Source organism: Peromyscus maniculatus, chromosome 3 (assembly GCF_049852395.1).
Source record: "Peromyscus maniculatus bairdii isolate BWxNUB_F1_BW_parent chromosome 3, HU_Pman_BW_mat_3.1, whole genome shotgun sequence".
Classification (NCBI taxonomy): domain Eukaryota; kingdom Metazoa; phylum Chordata; class Mammalia; order Rodentia; family Cricetidae; genus Peromyscus; species Peromyscus maniculatus.
This window is the reverse complement of record NC_134854.1, coordinates 80,241,696-80,259,895: the sequence shown is the minus strand read 5'-3', so window position 1 is coordinate 80,259,895 and position 18,200 is coordinate 80,241,696. Positions and strand designations below refer to the sequence as shown.

General features: G+C 39.2%; 2 protein-coding genes across 2 annotated transcripts; both read right to left on the bottom strand.

Annotated features, from left to right (window-relative positions):
- Positions 1–4,529: 4,529 nt before the first annotated feature.
- On the bottom strand, positions 4,530–5,573 carry LOC143272164 (vomeronasal type-1 receptor 90-like). The gene has a single exon (XM_076566058.1). It carries the CDS (start codon positions 5,436–5,438, stop codon positions 4,530–4,532), a length of 909 nt encoding a protein of 302 aa, XP_076422173.1. The 5' UTR covers positions 5,439–5,573.
- Positions 5,574–15,662: 10,089 nt separating this feature from the next.
- Positions 15,663–16,580, bottom strand: LOC143272219 (vomeronasal type-1 receptor 90-like). Its single transcript, XM_076566101.1, has one exon. The coding sequence runs from the start codon at positions 16,578–16,580 to the stop codon at positions 15,663–15,665; it is 918 nt and encodes a 305-aa protein (XP_076422216.1).
- Between the last annotated feature and the right edge of the window lie 1,620 nt (positions 16,581–18,200).

Here is an 18,200-nt window from a genome sequence, read left to right as displayed (position 1 = left end):
AACAGATAGTTATGGATGGATAAGGAAGGCTGAAAGGGGGATCAAATGGGAAAGGGGAGGGAGAAGAGGGACAAGAAGGGAGTACAGGGAGGGATAGCTAAAACTAGGGAACATTTAAGGGATCATGTGGAGAACTTAATACAGAAGAAGCTTCCTAAAGTATATACATATATGAAAGCAATCTAAATGAAATCACCAAATAACGGGGGTACTGAACCCCAAATTAAATCTCTCAACACCAAATGAAGCTTCCAGTACCAGGAATTAGTTACATCTAACAGAGCTGTTGGCCAAAGGGGCTTCATGAGGATCTGAAAACAACCCAGGGTATTGTCAAGGCTATTGTCTGCTCTCTACAAACTGATCCTGAGGACAACAGCTATGCCGGGGACCAGCCTCAGCACTTTTGGGGGTCCGAAGGACGGGATACCTGGAAGGCACAGTAACGATTCAGAGACAGTGTTTGTGCAAGCTAAGGTCACTTCCGGCTTCTGCAGTTGCTAAGTATCCTCTTTGCTACAGCTTCCTTAGCTTCCCTAGCTTCTGTTTTCGCCCTGGTAACCTCATTCTTTTATTATCATAAGCAAGGGGGAACAGAAAGAAAAGGGGAAATCACCCAATATAAAATGTTCTCATGATTCCAAAGGTTATTCTTAGAAAATCACCAATATAATCTTCATCATCTTTTACTAAACACAGGAACTATCCCAGACTTAACACCGAAGCCAGCGTAATCTATTTTTATTATTAATGATTATACAGTCTTCTGAGCACTTGACCCAGAGGCTAATAACATGCAATTTCACACACACAAAAAAAAGGTAAAAATAAGAACAGTGGTCAATGTACCTGACAGTCATTTCCTTCTCACACAGCCTGCTCTGACCTCAAGACCCCTGCAGGCGCCTGAGTTCCTCCTCCACCCTCTGCAAACACCAAGCTGCTGTGGATATCATTCTATATAAATAAAACACTGATGGCCAGTGACCAGGCAGGAAGTATAGGCGGGACAAAGAGAGGGGAGAATCGGGGAAACAGGAAGAAGAAGGAGAGACACTGCAGCCACCGCCTGGACAAGCAGCATGTGAAGATGCCGGTAAGCCACCAGCCACGTGGCAAGGTATAGATTTATAGAAATGGGTTAATTTAAGATATAAGAACAGTTAGCAAGAAGCCTGCCACGGCCATACAGTTTATAATTAATATAAGCGTCTGAGTGATTATTTTATACGTGGATTGTGGGACTCGGGGCTTGGTGGATCCTGGAGAGAAGCCCTCCAGCAACCCCAAGCTCCATGACTGGTGGGCCACAATGACCTCAGACAAGAAATCTGTCCCTGCAAGTCAGCAAATTCAGTCCTTCTGTATCCCAACAATTCCAAGGAAGACCTGATCCAATTTACAGAGTTTCCATGAAAGGAAGCTCACCTTTTCTGGCAGCTCTTTTTTTTGTTTGTTTCTTTGTTTGTTTGTTTTTCGAGATAGGGTTTCTCTGTGTAGCTTTGTGCCTTTCCTGGAACTCACTTTGGAGACGAGGCTGGCCTCCAACTCACAGAGATCTGCCTGATTCTGCCTCCCGGGTGCTGGGATTAAAGGCGTGCACCACCACTGCCCAGCCTGGTACCTCTTTAAATCTAGGAACCCAATAAAATATGTAGCAATCACTCCATCAGTTGCCACATTGTCTCCACACTCCTTCAGGAGGAATAAAAAATATCTGGATTAAAGTTGCCATCTCCCTTTCTTGGTGGAGGCCACTATTTTTCTCCTATTCCAGGTTCCCACACTTTTAGTTTGTCATCCCATCTATATGTTACTCCATCCACAGTCTTCAGCCAATACCCCTTAGGGTCTCAAGTTTTACACAATGCCCTTGGAATATCCTCAGGAACTGGATTATTCATCATGGCCAATTTGAGTCCAGTGTGTTGATACACATCATACCATGTGCTATAGTTGACCATACATTCACTACAGTTTATCCAAGCCTGAAAAGCTTCCCCAGGCTTCAGATTCTTTCCCATGAACTGTATAACTTCCTTAACCCCAGCCTGGATGATCATCTCTGTATAATTTCCTGTGAAATTTACTTCACTCCTTTCCTGTATCACAGAAATCACCACTGATCTAGGAACACAGAACATGAAGATCAGATAGAAGAAAAATATTAGTATTACAAGGAATATTTATATGGAGGAGGACATGACATGTGCATGCCATAAAGCATGACCTTGGGACACAGGCATTTCTGCCTTGGCCCTCTAGAGGGGACCCGAAGGGGAACACACAGAGGGTTGATGGTCCACAATCTTGGGTCTCCTTTTCTCCAATCTCTGCTGGCAGCATGTCAGCCATCTTATATGCAGTCCCTGGCACACCTACACATCTAATTGAACTCAAAGAATTCAAGCGGGGGGCAATCTAAAGCTTTCACCCCTACAGATTAGAGTTCATGGTACTGGAAGGTAACATGGACACTACAAAAGGCGAAAAGTAAAAACCAACCCAGCTGCAAACCCTTCAATCTACAATGGTGTCCTGCCTGTAAGATATGCTAGTACAATAATGGCACAAACTTGTGAGTATAACCGACCAATATCTGATTTGATTTAAAGCATGGAATTCGTACTGGACATTGCTTGCATGGTGAAGAACCTGAGTCTAAATAGGCCAAGAGACAAAGGAGAAAATCAAATACTAGTGTTCTACTAAAAGAATGTAGCAATAAAATGACCCAAATGACACTCTGCTGGGCTCATAGATCTGTGTCCTGAGTAGCCATCATCAGAGAGGCTTCTCCCAGAAGCAGATGAGAACAAAGACAGAGACCCACAGCCGGAAAATGTGCAAAGAGTGAGAGACCTTGAAAACCTCAGCCCTATACTGGATCTCTCCATCAAATTCTTCCCCTCAAGGCCCAGAGAATTCTTTGGAAGTAGTGGTAGAAAGACTGGAAGAGCCAGAGTAGATGGAGGACACCAAGAAAACAAGGTCTTGTAAACAAAGCACAACAGACACACATGCAAACTCAGAGACTATGGCAGGATGCACAGGTCTGAACTAGATGGGCTCCTGGATAGACAGAAGTGGATACATGCCCCCATCCCAAACCCGGAAGCTGTCTCCATTTGATAAACACTGGCAGGTGAAACATTAGTTTTCACCAATGAGTTCCACTGGGGAAACAAACCACTCCTAAGGGAAGGCCTCCTGCCCAGCAGCAGATTGTCAACACCAAATGAACTCAATGGAATCTACAGGCCCTTTGTATTTATATATACATATACACATTATATTATGACTTCTGCTTTTGTGTTTTTATGAGATTCCTATGTGTGAATTTCTGTTTCTATATCTATATATGATTCTTGTGCTTTTTCTTTGGCTCTTTTCTTCGGTTTCTTTTGTCTTACTCTGATTTGTTTATGTTTGTTTTATCTTGTTTATTTTATTATTATTGTTCAGATGCTTGGCTGTTTTCTAAGGGGAGGCAGAAATCTGATTGAGAGGAAGAAGTGAGAGGGGTAGGGGAGCAGGAAACCCTAATAAGAATATATTGTATGAAAAATAATCTTTTTTCAATAAAAGAAAAACACAGCATTGAAATGGTGGAGTCTGGTGGTGAACAGTTCTAATGCCAGAGCTGGGGAGTCAGAGACAGGAGAAGAACTGGGGCTACCATCTTGGCCTATTGGGTGACCTCCAGGTTACAGTGAGAGATGCTCTCAAAATAAAGATGAATGGCACATGAAAAACAAAAGGGAAGATGGTCGCCTGGTCTCCATGTGCACATGCACACATACCCTTCATCCATGAACACACACATGCACACACACACTCACAAAAGCCACACTGCACATCATGTAAGTATGTGTAAACAATTTTTAGTACCGATGATTTTCAGTAAGTTTGGATGATATGAAGTGCAAATAAACAGGCAAATGAAATTTTGATACAAGATTATTTAAGTAACTGTGGGTAAAAAATGGAAAATTCAAATTCACACTATTTTTATGATCCAGAGAAACAATACTTAGGAAAGAGAATTAAAGCTATAATAGGATAGTTAACCTATTCTCGGTAGCTGAAGGTAGATTAAAATCCCTCCCTTTGAGTAACTTCGGCATCAATGGAACATTGATGATATAAAATAAAAAGGGGGAGAGTAAGGGACTCCCTGTGGAAATATCGACTTGTGGTGTACAATGAACCTAAAGAACTCTGCATCACTCGGCAGTAGAAATGTCATCAGAATGTACATTCATGACACCACAAACTTTAGTTAAATATAGGAAGAATCTTGGTTTGCTACTTGAACAATTTCACAGTTTAAGAAGAATCTGTGTTTTTTTAAAAAAATAATTGCGCCAAAAATGTCTCCACACAACCATCTGTATATTCACGGGGGAAATGACCTCTTCTGACCTTCATGGGGACCAGGACACATGCATACAAGCTGACACAATACTCATAAACATAAATAAAAATAAATAAATCATTTTATTAAAAAATGAGATAATTTATGCTTTTTAAAAAATTTGGTGGCGCACTGATTGTATCTTTTTCAGAATATTAGTTATTCTGTTATCAGAACTGATTTGTACCAAAGGAGTAATTGTGGGATAGGCATTCATCACAAACTTCTGAGCAGTCAGGATGACTGGGTTGTACTTCCATAACAGCACTGAGGTGTATGAGATGATGAAGTCCACCCAGTACATGACCACAAAGACAACCACCAGCAGCAAGATGGTCTGGGTGGCCCTCTTCTCAGGGGATGCTCTCAGGTGGCTGATGCTGTGAAGATGCTTACATTGCCTCTGATGTCTGAACAAGATAATCACCATGTATGCACTTGTGGTCAGCATAATTCCTACAAGAAAGACGTCTCTGGAGATTGTCACTGTTGAAGACAGTGCACTAATGATGTAGTTCTTGGGGAAGATTGAGCAATATTTGGTGACCTTCATCTGGTTGCTCTCACTCACATTGGTAAAAGCACCGACATAGAAGATCCACCTACTACTGAATGACAAATTGAAAGACCAGAGGTAGAAGAAAGCATAGATTGTGTATGTTTTAAGTTTATGTTTAAATTTTGCCAACAAAGAGGTCCTCGGACTGATAGTGACAGCCTGGAACACACTCAGGAGGCAGGTGATGCAGATGGAGAGGCCTCTCATTGCTCTGTTCATGTAAAAAGTTGTCTTACATTTGAAGTCATTCTCAAATTTCAGTGACTCAAATATGTCTGTAAGCCTAAGGTCCCCTCCAGTGAGGACAATCACTATGTGGACGAAGGTCAGTTGGCAGGAGATCAGGTCTGTGGGCTTAGGTCTGTGCCAGAGGATTATGACAGTGTAGAAAAAAAGGAGAAACATATTGGCTAGAACTCCAAGTACAGATTGGAAATAAAGGATATTGTTTAATGTGGACATGTATGCAAAGTGTATTCATCTCAGCATTGTAGTGGAAGCATATTTCATATATCTGGAAAAAATAATATTCATCAAACTTATGATTCACTTGTCAGTATGTCTATTATCATCATTCTGTTTTACTTACCAATTTTATTAACCTGTCTCTTTAACTTTTGATGTTCCAGACTGGATAACATATACTTCTATATACTTCTCCATGTATCTACCTGTATATATAGCATACCAGAGATGATAAAGGCATTTACAGTCACATCCTAGTCAGAACACACACTTTGTGTGCCTGTATTGCACTTAGGTGTCATGTCTTAGAAATCCAATCCATATTGTTATTTTACCTACCTACCTCCTTCTTTTATATTGATATCCCCTCCCTTTAACTTAGAACCTCCCATTTTCTCATTTTCCTAATTGGATCACTTGTGTCCTGCTACTCAGCTGTACCTTCCTCCCACCTTCTTCTATATTTACTTCCCTCCTCCCTGCTAAGGACTCAACCTTCGCCCGTTTCCCTGAAGAGATCACATGTACCCTGCCCTTCTCCTCTCTAATTCTCTGTGCCCCACCCCATCCTGGTCATGGTCCCCTTTTGCTCTGGTGTCTATAGTTACTGCACGCTACATACTCACATCTGAAGATGTGGAGCTAGGAGCCTCCAAGAAGAGAGAACATGCAACTAAGACAAATACTATTTTCAACACACTGGAAAAAACTTGAACTTGCCAAAGATGACCATATAGTGATCCAGTTTTGGAATTTCTGTTTTAAAAGAGATTCCTTCCCATGCCGTGGAAACCAAGGCCCCAGTGTTATCAGAGGTCATCAGAACCAGAAAGTGTTTACAGTTCCACTCAACAGTCTCACCTTTGGTGCCTTTGTTAGTTATTTGTCCTGGTTACCAGTGTCATTATTTTGTCAAATTACTACAATTCAGTACTTTAAAATTAGCTTCATGATAAAGAAATAGAAAACTGTTTCACTGACTCAGATTCTTGTGAGAAAAAGAGTGCCCAATTGTATTGTCAAGCTCACTACCATATCCCAAATATACAAATTAATGCATGCCTATATGTATAGAAATAATGCAGAAGTTAATAAAACCACCCGATAACAGTCCCATGAATATGATACCATAAATCACACATTTTATATTTACATGATTTTGGCTCTTGAAAAGCTTGATCCAGTAAAGGTATGGACTCATCCCAATTGCCAGACACAAACATCTGATTCTCCCACCAATATACATTTGCGGTAGCTGCACTGTGATGTTCTGTGTTTATAAAAGCTCCAGGATACAAGCTGGAGAGATAGCTCAGTGGTTCAGAGTATGTTTACTCTGTAAATGACCTGGGTTAGATTCCCAGCCATGACATGGAAGCTCATAACCATCTATAACTCTAGTTCTAGGTGAGCCATTGTTCTCTATGACCCAGGTATGCAAGTGGCATACAGACATATATGCAGACAAAACACTCATATATGGAGAATAAAATAAATAAATAAATCTTAAATAATAAATCTTAAATAAATAAAAGCTCCAGCATAACACTTAATTCAAGCCTTGGTCTTCAAACTGAAAGATTTAGAGTTCAATTCTAATTTTAATATTGAAAATGGACAAACCATATCTGTAAAATTTTTCATTAATTATACATCTGTAATTTATCAATATAGCACATGTGTTATAGGTAATATAAAAAGTTGATAACATAAGGTAAAAGGTAGTATTCTAAAATGTTTTTTCCTTAGCCCAATGATATATTCAACAATATTTCATATCTATTGATTTGTCAATGTTTATAACTTACAGAAAATGATGCATCTCCTAATCCATCATGTGGCATCTTCCTCTGGAACTCACCTAGCTGAGACCTAACCAGAAAAGATCATAGCTACCATGGCTATTAACTGAGTTGATAACATACACATGGACTGGAAAAATTATTTGTTTGATTTGAAAAAAATTGCAGTGCTAAGGCATTTTATATCAATTTAAGTTACAGTATTTAGTTTGAAGTACTAAAACCGAAAGTGTACCCATAAACATTCATAATATGGAGAAGCCATCACTATTAAATTGACCCAGACCTAAAGTTCAAGCAGCCTTCAGGAAGCTGTTTGAAGAGATGTGCATCAATAGATACCTAGAGCTGCTTCATGCATAGCTCTACAGTATTCTGAGAAAAATCACTTTACCCCTTCATTTTCACAATGTTTGATTTGAAACCGTCTTGTCTTGTGAATTTATGGTGAGTTTTATATTCTTCTTGTGGAGATTTAATAAAATAATGAACATAGAAATATATTAGATAAAAAGTATAATTTTTACCATATTAGTGAGTAATGACCAAAAGGCAGCAGGGCCGCTCAGAGAGAACACAGAGTGATTGTGTGACTTTCAGGTGACAAGATACATGGTGTTGGCTGGTGCACGGTCCACTGTCAGCAACATTAATATGTCTTCAGGAATCTAAGAAGGTGCAGACCTTAGCCACTTAAATTAGGTCCATGAAATCTTTATGAAATACACAATACCAGGAGGAATAAATTGTGATTATTTTTTAATAAGGTATTAGTTCTTCGCTATTACCAGATACACAAATAATTTTAATGCATAACTTATTCTTTGGAAATTAGTTTAGCACAGGTGAAACTGGAAACCCACAGACACTGACTAGAACATTACATTCTCACAGTTATGAGCCAGTTTCCCTGAGATGAAGCAGCAGCAGCAGAACGTCACTGCAGAGCCTGTCGGGAAGCAGTCACACCACAGCTGGATCACACATCACCCGGTGTCAGTCTGGGAAAGATATAAAAATGTTCACTTTAAGTGTGTGTGTGTGTGTGTGTGTGTGTGTGTGTGTGTGTGTGTGTGTGTTTGTGTGTGTGTGTGTGTGTGTGTGTGTGTGTGTGTGTGTGTGAGAGAGAGAGAGAGAGAGAGAGAGAGAGAGAGAGAGAGAGAGAATCTAAACCTGTAGTTCAGGTTCCATCAAACTCACAATGTTCCTGTCTTAGCCTCCAAAGTGCTGGGATCACAGGTGTGTGCCACCACACCTGCCTTCATTCTCCATTTGAGTCTCCCGTATGCATTAGTAAATGAGATCCCAACAAAGTAAAAATGGACTCATGGCACACGGCAGCTACATTAAATTGACTTGGCATTTTTTATTAATGCATATTTAATGGGCAACTGTATTTTGTAACTATTAGGGATTTTGATACTAATGTAGAATTGAAAATAGTTTTTCATTGCTAATGAAAAGCTTACTCAATATTATATCAGTATCAATGTTACAAAGTTCAATTTATAAACTTGAAATATTAAAACTTAATTTATTTTAATTAAAACATTTAATATCAAACTGAAAACTTTCCACTTTACATTTTTGTAAGGATAACTTTACAAGGATTTAATAAATAAGTGAGGTAAGATTTTCAGATATTTTTAAATACCCAGAAAAGATATACTTTATTAGAAATCACTGCAATAAAATAAAGAAATATATGTAACACTTTTAAAAACTTATTTATACATTGTTAAGAAAATAAGTTGAAATTTTTCTCAGAATTCCTAAGTATATGCAAATTTAACAGAACAGAAAATTACTGATAAACTCTAAATTAGTTAACATTTGTTGTATATTTCTGGCTTAAGTTTTGTATGAATAAATGTATAGATAGTTAACATGAGAAAAGTAGTAAAATGACAAGAACAAAATATCATTTCAATGTAAATTAGTATTATAAATGTAGTCCAGCAAACAAATAAATGTGGGCTCTCTGTTTTACTCTCTAAGTTTTTTTAGGTATTTTATGACAGGAACGTAAGACTAACACAGTTGGCATTAGATAGATGAAACCACATTTTTAGAATTTTTAGAATATGCACTCGGAAGAATACGTAGTCTGATATAAGCTTAAAATATTCTACTTGGGGCTACTTTTTACATATGTACTAGTGAACAGTCATTGCAAAAAATGAAGGATTTCATGACATTTTCATTCAATGTATAATATTCCCCCTATTAGCCTTTCCTGTCTCTATCCGCACATCGGTTAGTCCATGTCTTCTTTCCAAGAGCCCCACCTACTGTCACATATATGATATTTAGCGGTCATTGTAGCTGAAGTTTTCCTGGTCCTGCCTGGCCCATGGTCAGGTCAAATCTTTCTCACCTACCAGTCCTGCAGCCACTCGGACCCAAGCAAACACAAAGAGACTTACATTACTTATAAACTGTATGGCTGTGGCAGGCTTCTTCCTATCTAGCTCTTATATCTTAAATTAACCCATTTCTATAAATCTATACCTTGACACATGGCTCGTGGCTTACCGGTATCTTACCATGTTGCTTCTCGCAGTGGTGGCAGAGTCTCTGGACTCAGCCTTCTACTTCCCAGAATTCTCTTCTCCCCTTGTCCCACCTATCCTATACTTCCTGCCTGGCTACTGGCCAATCAGTGTTTTGTTTATCAATCATACAGAGCAACATATCCACAGCATAGCAGGTCATAGTGAGTTAAATCTATGTTCTTTTACAGATCATTACACTGATATTTTATGTCTACAGGCATCTGTAGTGTGTGCTTCTGACACAGCAGGGCTCAAAAGTAAAGTTCTAAGCAGAGAACTCTCTACTCATTTCATTACAGAAAATCCTGTTTCATTCTAACACTTAACAGCTCTCACTATTGATGAAGAAAGAAGCAAACACTCACCTGGACAGGCCTCTGATAAACTTCAGTGTAGAATGAGGCCTAAGAAGCAGTTATAAGGAAGAAATGTCATCGGCTTATCTCTCTCTAGACCAGTAATTATCGTGTCATCTGTAGAGGGCACTTCTGACCTTGAGGTTGTTAGAAAGTTGTACCATCAAATGGGAAAGTGAACTTCCTAATTCCAGGAGAACAGTGGAGTGGGAACAGCTGAGCTCTGGGTTTCCCATGTGTGAGCTACTCTCCCCAGGCCATATCTGTCTGTGTGGATGAGCTGATCCCAGTCCTTACGGACAAAACAAAAGGAAAATTAATAATATCCTATTTAAAAGAAGTAGAAAAACCTTTTCACTTCTTCAAGGTACCCTTCCCTCTTTTAAAACATTCCTGATAGCCTCCATACTTACTTGATAGTGGCTTCAGGGTCTCATCTGGAAATTATCATCAATTTTGCTAAAATTAGAAAATGTCCAACCAGCCACATAACCTTCGACCTATAGTCTGTCCTGCCTATGGGATGTGCTGAGGTAAGTGTGGCCTCGGAATTGAGTGAGTGGAAAACCAATGATTCATCTAGCCTAAAACCCATGGCAGGAGAGTAAGCCCACCCCTGACACTACTGTGATCATCAGGACCCACAGGCTTGTTGACCCAGAGATCTGGGATAGAACCAAACATGACTGGAGAAAAATACATCAAAAATGATGCCTAATGTTATTCTGCTATACACATAGATTGGTACCTAGCCCAATAGTCATCAGAGAGGTTTCCTCTAGTAACTGATGGAAACAGATGCAGACCTGCAGCTAAACATTAGGCTAAAATGAAGAAGAAAAGAAAAGAAAACTTCTACAGCTAAAACCTGTGCTTTTGCTTAGTCAAAGGGAAATATTCAAAAATTTTCTATGATAACAAAAATAAACCCCAAAGAAGAAATTTTGCAGTTGCTAGACACGGACTAAGATATGAAACCCACAAAAGGTGATCTGAATCATACCAGAGCTGTGGTGGTTTAAATGAGATATTCCTGAGAGTCTTGGACATTTGAACACTTAGTTTCCAGTTGATGTTGCTGTATGTGGTGAAGCATTCTTCTATTTATTCTTTACTATTAAAAATTTGGAAGTCAGATATTGCGGTAAGAACCTGAATGATCAGAGAAGTGGAGACATGACTACTGAACTCTCTCTCTCTCTCTCTCTCTCTCTCTCCCTCCCTCCCTCCCTCCCTCCCTCCCTCCCCCCCTCCCTCCCTCCCCCCTCTCTCTCTCCTCTCTCTCTCCTCTCTCTCTCCCTCTCTCTCATTCCTAGATCCCAACATGCTGAGACTCTCTCTAATTCCAGTCCTACTACTGCCTGTGTCTTTCTATCTGTTCTTGTTCTTACAAAACCTCTATGTCCAATTTTGGTCAGCTAGTAGCTAGTTCCACCCTCTGATTCAATGCAAACTTCATTGTCAGTCTCAGGAGCATCAGAATGTGATCAAATTATCCCACATTTCCCCTTTATAGTCTAAATAAAAATGGAAGGTTTTTAACTCTAACACAGTATAACTATATACAACAAGAATAATTATTGGGTAAGAATTACATTCACAATGTCCAGTTCATTTGCATTTAGCAAAACCAGAAAAAGTACTCCATTTCTCACCTATCCTGGTGAGTCCAAAGTTTTGTACCTAATTTACTTTCTATCCTAACTTGTATTACCACCACAAAACTATTTTTTTACCTCAAAACATTTTCTTAGAGAAACAATTTAATTATGTCACTCAACCTTATACACTTTACAACACTTTTGTGAGTTTCCCTTTTGAATTTGTTAACAAGGAACACTGTAACTATAACTATCTAGTTTTTAACTCCTTTAGAGACACAAGGAAGATATAATATTACCTGAGTAAACAGGAAGTGCCGAGCAAATAACTTCTAAAACTATAGAAATGACAAAGCATTTGGCTGCCTGGACAGTCACCTAAGGTTCCTCTGCAACAAAGGGTGTCCTTAAGATTTCATTATGCCTAGACAACAAGAAACAGTATAAAAGAACATGATGTCCACATCTCCATGATGGCCATAACTTCTAATAAATGTGTGATTATAGAATCAGCATTTTCAGAACTCAAAGATGTTGTCCATTGAAATCCAGAATATGTATCTATGGTGTGGTGTACATTTTTACTTTTTGAGACTCTGCAAAATGAAACACATCCATTTGCCAAATTCATTTCCTTGTGTACCCTTTTGTTATTACCTGCAGGTAGTGGAGTTTCTTGAATTATTTAAGTCCTTATCTACTTGTAAGGTTTGAAATAAATTACTAACTTCTTGAGTTATCAATGTAATCGTGGGCCATAGCCAGTTAATATGTGCCAGCAAATTTTGAAAATCATTAAGAGTTCATAATTGATCTCTCTTGATTTGTACTTTCGGTGGCTGAATTTTTAAATCTATTTTATATCATGGGTAATTAATTAATAGAATCTCTTCTTTGAAATTTTCAGGAGCAATTTATAATCACCACCAAGGCAAATTTTTCTTTACCTCTTTAAACATTTCTACTAAGGTATTTGAGTCTGAATCAGCTAGTAAGATATCACCCATTTAAGGGTAAGTCACAGATTGAGGAAGTTTTTTAAGAATTATTTTTAATGGTTGTTGTACAAAATATTAACACAAGGTAGGGCTGCTTAACATCCATTGTGGAACAATTTTCCACTGATATCTTTTTACAGGCTGGGAATTATTATAAGTAAGCACAGTGAAGGCAATTTTTCTCTATCTTGTTTATGCAAAGGTATAGTTTTTTAAAAAGCAGTAGATTCTTCTCAAATTTCCTCTGTTTGTGAGTGAATATTTTCTTAGTTTCATTTATAGGTCTTTCTAAAGATTGTATCTTATCAGCCAATTTTTCATATTTGACTCCAAAATCAAACATATTTTTGTAAGGATAAAGCATGAATTACCAAAGTGATAATGATTATAATCGACCTCATGTCAATATCAGGTAGGTTTTTATCCCTTCATTTAATTTTTTTTCATTTTGAAGCCATTCAATATGGAACCATACAGAGAACTAACTCCCTGTATCATAATATCGTTCCCCATTATTAACATGTGGAAAAACTTAAAAAAAAATAATAATTCCCCCTTAGAACTTCCCGAGGGTCTGTCCAAATGATGACAATGAGATGTGAGGCTGGCTGTCAATGTGGTGCATGGCCGGGCTCTGTGGTGCATGGCTTGGCAGAGGACAGCTGCAACTGTTTGCCTGTAGTTAGGGGTTGAGAGTGTGTGGTGATGACAAGCGTAGTAAAAGACCAAGAAGGTATCAAGGCAGCCAGTCTGGTGTGGCAGCAGCCTGAAGAGGGCACACAGGGGAAGCCATCCACCCACAGGGAGGAGTTGACTACCTGAAAAGTGGACACAGGGAGATGTGTGCAAGGAGCCTGCATGGAAGGAAGTGGGGGCATGGGGGCTGCCTGAAGGACAGACCCAGCTGGCAATGGACAGCTAACTCCTATGGCATTTGGTGCCCAGCCACCTGTGGAGTATGGGGCCAGGGACAGCAGCAGCTGGAGGCCACTGTAGAGAAACTACAATGGGAAAACCCCAGATTTGCACAGAGGGCATCGGGGAAGGCCGGAAAAGCCAGCCATAGTGACAACTGCAGCAGCTGCAAAGTCAGTGGACATGTGATCCTCTGCCCCACATTGGGTGCCAGATAGAGCATTCGTCTAATTATTCTTGTTAATAAGAATTCAGGAGTTAGAGATCAGAGTAAGAACCTGAATGATCAGAAAAGCAGTGGGAAAACTGACCACTGAACTACCGTCTCTCTTGTTTTTTGATCCAAAAAAGCCAAGATTTTTCTCTAAGTCCCAGCCTACTACTTCCTGTGTGTCTCTATCTGTGCTTAGTTCTCCAAAACCTCTATGGCTAATTTTTGATCAGCTAGTAGCTACTTCTGCCCTCTGAATTAAAAGTAAACTTCATTGCCAGTTTCAGGAATATCAGAATGCAATCAAAATATCCCACAAAAATGGGGATGTTTAAGAGGTATGACCTTGATGAAGAAAATATGTCACTGGAGGCAGGCTTTGAGAGTTTAAAGACTTCTGCTATTTCCAGTTCTCTCTGCATCATGCTTGTGTTTCAAGATGTAAACTCTCAGCTTTCAGTCCTGACACCATGTCTGCAACTTGCTGCCATGCCATGATGGACTCTGGACCCTGTGAATCCATACACCTAAATAAATTCTTTCTTTCCTTAAAAAAATAGGAAGAAAAAAATAAGAAAAATGTCACCTTCTCCAAACACCCTTTGGTAAAGTAATCTTTCTTACAGATGGCACAGACAAAAGATGATATAACTGTATTATCAGCAGATAGCAGACTGGGGGCTAGTGATGTAGCTCAGCTGATAGAGTGCACTCCTTGAAAGTATTGTGTATGTCGAATACCATGAAATATCAGACCTTAAAATTATAGGCAAAAGAGAGTCAAGAATCCCAAGTTGGTGGCAAAGACAAGACTTTCAACGAGGTCATAAAAGAAAATTCCTCCAAACTGAGGAAAGACACACCCACAAAAATACATGAGATGCACACACAGAACTAGTAAAAGACAAGACAAGTAAAGAAAATTTCCAAAAGACCCATACCCAGGTCTACAGTGGATGATCCCAGACTCTGAGGAGGAAGTGTGGTCCTGCCCAGTACCATGATGGACTGAGTGAGACAAGGAGACCCACACTCAAGCTCAGGGCACTTTGTCCTGGATTCCAAGGAGAAAACATATGTCTGTCTGATGCTTTGCAGTGCTGGGCAGATGGGCATTGTAATAGTGAGGAAATGAATGGTATGATATGGGGGAAGAGAAACAGACTAGTTCATGTACTATAGACAAAGGTAATCTAAATGATGAAAGAGTTGAGGATAAGACAAATTTGAGTGGTTTATTGCCACCAAGGTCATGGTGATGTCTGGGCCTGGGCAGCTAAGGGGCCCATATATGTGTTCATGGCCCTGATGAAGACACAGTCTGAGATGAGGTTCATGGCTCCTGATGCCATCAAAGGCTGAGATGATAGGACTGTACAGACTTGATGATAGGACTTGTACAGACATTTATGACATAAAATAAAAGGGAGCAAGTAAGAGAATTCCTGTGGAAACAACTTGTGGTGTACAATGAAGTTTATAGTACTTGGCAGCAAAAATGTCACAAGAGTGTACACAAGTAATACCACACATTTTATTCCAATCATATGAAGAATCATGCTTTGCTACTTGAACTATTAAACAGTTTAAGAAGAATTTGTTTTTAGGGGAAAAAATATTGGTGTTGTACCAGTATGACTCCTTACAACTATATAAATGTCCAGTGCAAGGGGGCTGGGCCAATGATCTCCTCCGACCTCTGTTGGAATGTGGAATTCACACATACATGCATGCTGGCACTACACTCATACATGTAAATTGGTTTTTTGAATGAAGAGAAAATTTAACCTTTTTTAAAAATCTGGTGGCGCATTGCCTGCAAGTTTTTCAGCATATTGATTATTCTGTTATCAGAACTGATTTGTACCAAAGGAGTAATTGTGGGATAGACATTCATCACAAACTTCTGAAGAGTCAAGATGACTGGGTTGTATGTCCATAACAGGACTGAGGTGGTTGAGATGATGAAGTCCACCCAGTACATGACCACAAAGAAAACCACCAGCAGCAAGATGGTCTGGGTGGCCCTCTTCTCAGGGGATGCTCTCGGGTGGCTGATGCTGTGAAGATGCTTGCATTGCCTCTGATGTCTGAACAAGATAATCACCATGTATGCACTTGTGGTCAACATAACTCCTACAAGAAAGACATCTCTGGAGACTGTCACTGTTAAAATCAGTGCCCTGGTGATGTAGTTCATGGGGAAGAGTGAGCAGGATTCAGTGACCTTCATCTGGTTGCTCTCACTCACATTGGTAAAAGCACCAACATAGAAGATCCACCTACTACTGAATGACAAATTGAAAGACCAGAGGTAGAAGAAAGCATACATCATGTATGTTTTTAGTTTATGCTTAAATTTTGCCAACAATGAGGTACTGGGACTGATAGTGACAGCCTGGAACACACTTAGGAGGCAGGTGATGCAGATGGAGAGACCTCTCATCACTCTGTTCATGTAAAAAGTTGCCTTACATTTGAAGTCATTCTCAAAGTTCAGGGACTCAAATACGTGTGTAAGCCAAATATCCCCTCCAATGATGACCATTATTATGTGGATGAAGGTCAGTTGACAGGAGATCAGGTCCATGGGCTTAGGTCTGTGACACAGGATTATGAAAGTGTAGAAAAAAAGGAGAAACATATTGGCTATGACTCCAAGTCCAGATTGGAAATAAAGTATATTCTTTAATGAGGACATACATGGAAAGTGCATTCTTCTTAACATCATAGTGGAAGCATATTTCATATACGTGGAAAAAATAATAGAGTATGCATCAAACTTGTGATTCACTGGTCAATATGTCTATACCATCATTCTGTTTTACCTACTTATTCTTTATTAACCTGTCTCTTTAACTTTTGATGTTCCAGACTGGATATCATATATTTCTATATATTTCTCCATGTATCTACCTGTATATATAGCATACTAGAGATAATAAAGGCATTCAAAGTTGCATCCTATACAGAATGCACACTTTGTGTGGCTATATTGCACCTGGGCCTTATGCCTTAGAAATCTAATCCTATTGATTTAAATTGCCTTGTTTTATAGTTAACACCTAAAATAGTAGTGAGGAACACAGAATATTAATCTTATCTGTACAACTAAATAAAAATTATGTTGATCTGGGAAAAAAATCACAAAAGAAATCCAAAAGAGTGAGGTGAGTCAGCCTCATATTTCATAATTTCAATAAGCTCTATTTTGCAACTAGGCCATGTTTTGATTCGTAATTCTAGTGGAATTACAGTGATAATTCATGATAATATCACTATTTTAATCCACAAAATGTCTATCTCAATTCATCTGTTTTTATTTTCACTTTTCCATGGAACCTTACATCCCCATTATCTGGAATTGAAAATATAGATAGAGTTGGAGGCCATTATTGCACTTTCCACACCCTATTAATTGTAACCATTATGTTTATAAATGTCCCTAGATGTCTCTCAGCTTACTTCCCATCCTGTTTAAAACTTTTGAGAACTTTACCTCAGGTTTAAAGAACTAACTCCCAGCTATAAAGACAAACACTATGTTTCTTTCCTTGTTGGGGAGGGGCGGGTAGTAAATGGTTAACAGTGTGATTCGTTATAGCTTTTCCAGCCATCCATATTGCTATTTACCTACCTCCCCCCACCAAATGAGCCACCTTCCTGTTTTCCCATTTTCCCTATCAGATCCATTGTACCCTGCTATTACCCTTACTTTTCTCCTGCCTTCTTCTGGATTTACCTCCTTCTCCCTCCCTAGTGAGCTCCCATTTCCCCACATACACTCTCAGATCTCCTGTATCCTACCATTCTCCTTTACCCTCTTCCCCGCCCCTACAAGGCGCTCCCTTTTCCCATTTCCCTGATCAGACTACTTGTACCCTTCTATGACTTGTCCCCTCTCTATTGTTCCCTACCACCCCACCCCTATCCTGGCAAGGTTACTCTGCTTTCTGTAGTTGCTACAGGCTATGTAACCTGAAGATGTGGAGCTAGGAGCCTCCAAGAAGAGAGAACATGCGACTAAGACAAACACTATTTTCAACACACTGGAAAAAACTTGAACTTGCCAAAGATGACCATATAGTGATCCAGTTTTGGAATTTCTGTTTTAAAAGAGATTCCTTCCCATGCCGTGGAAACCAAGGCCCCAGTGTTATCAGAGTTCATTAGCACCAGACAGTGTTTGCAGCTCCACTCCACATTCTCACCTTTGATGCCTATGTTAGTTATTTGGCCTGGTTACCAGTGTTGTTATTTTGTCAAATTACTATAATTCAGTGCTTTAAAATTAGCTTCGTGATTAAAAAAAGAAAGAAAG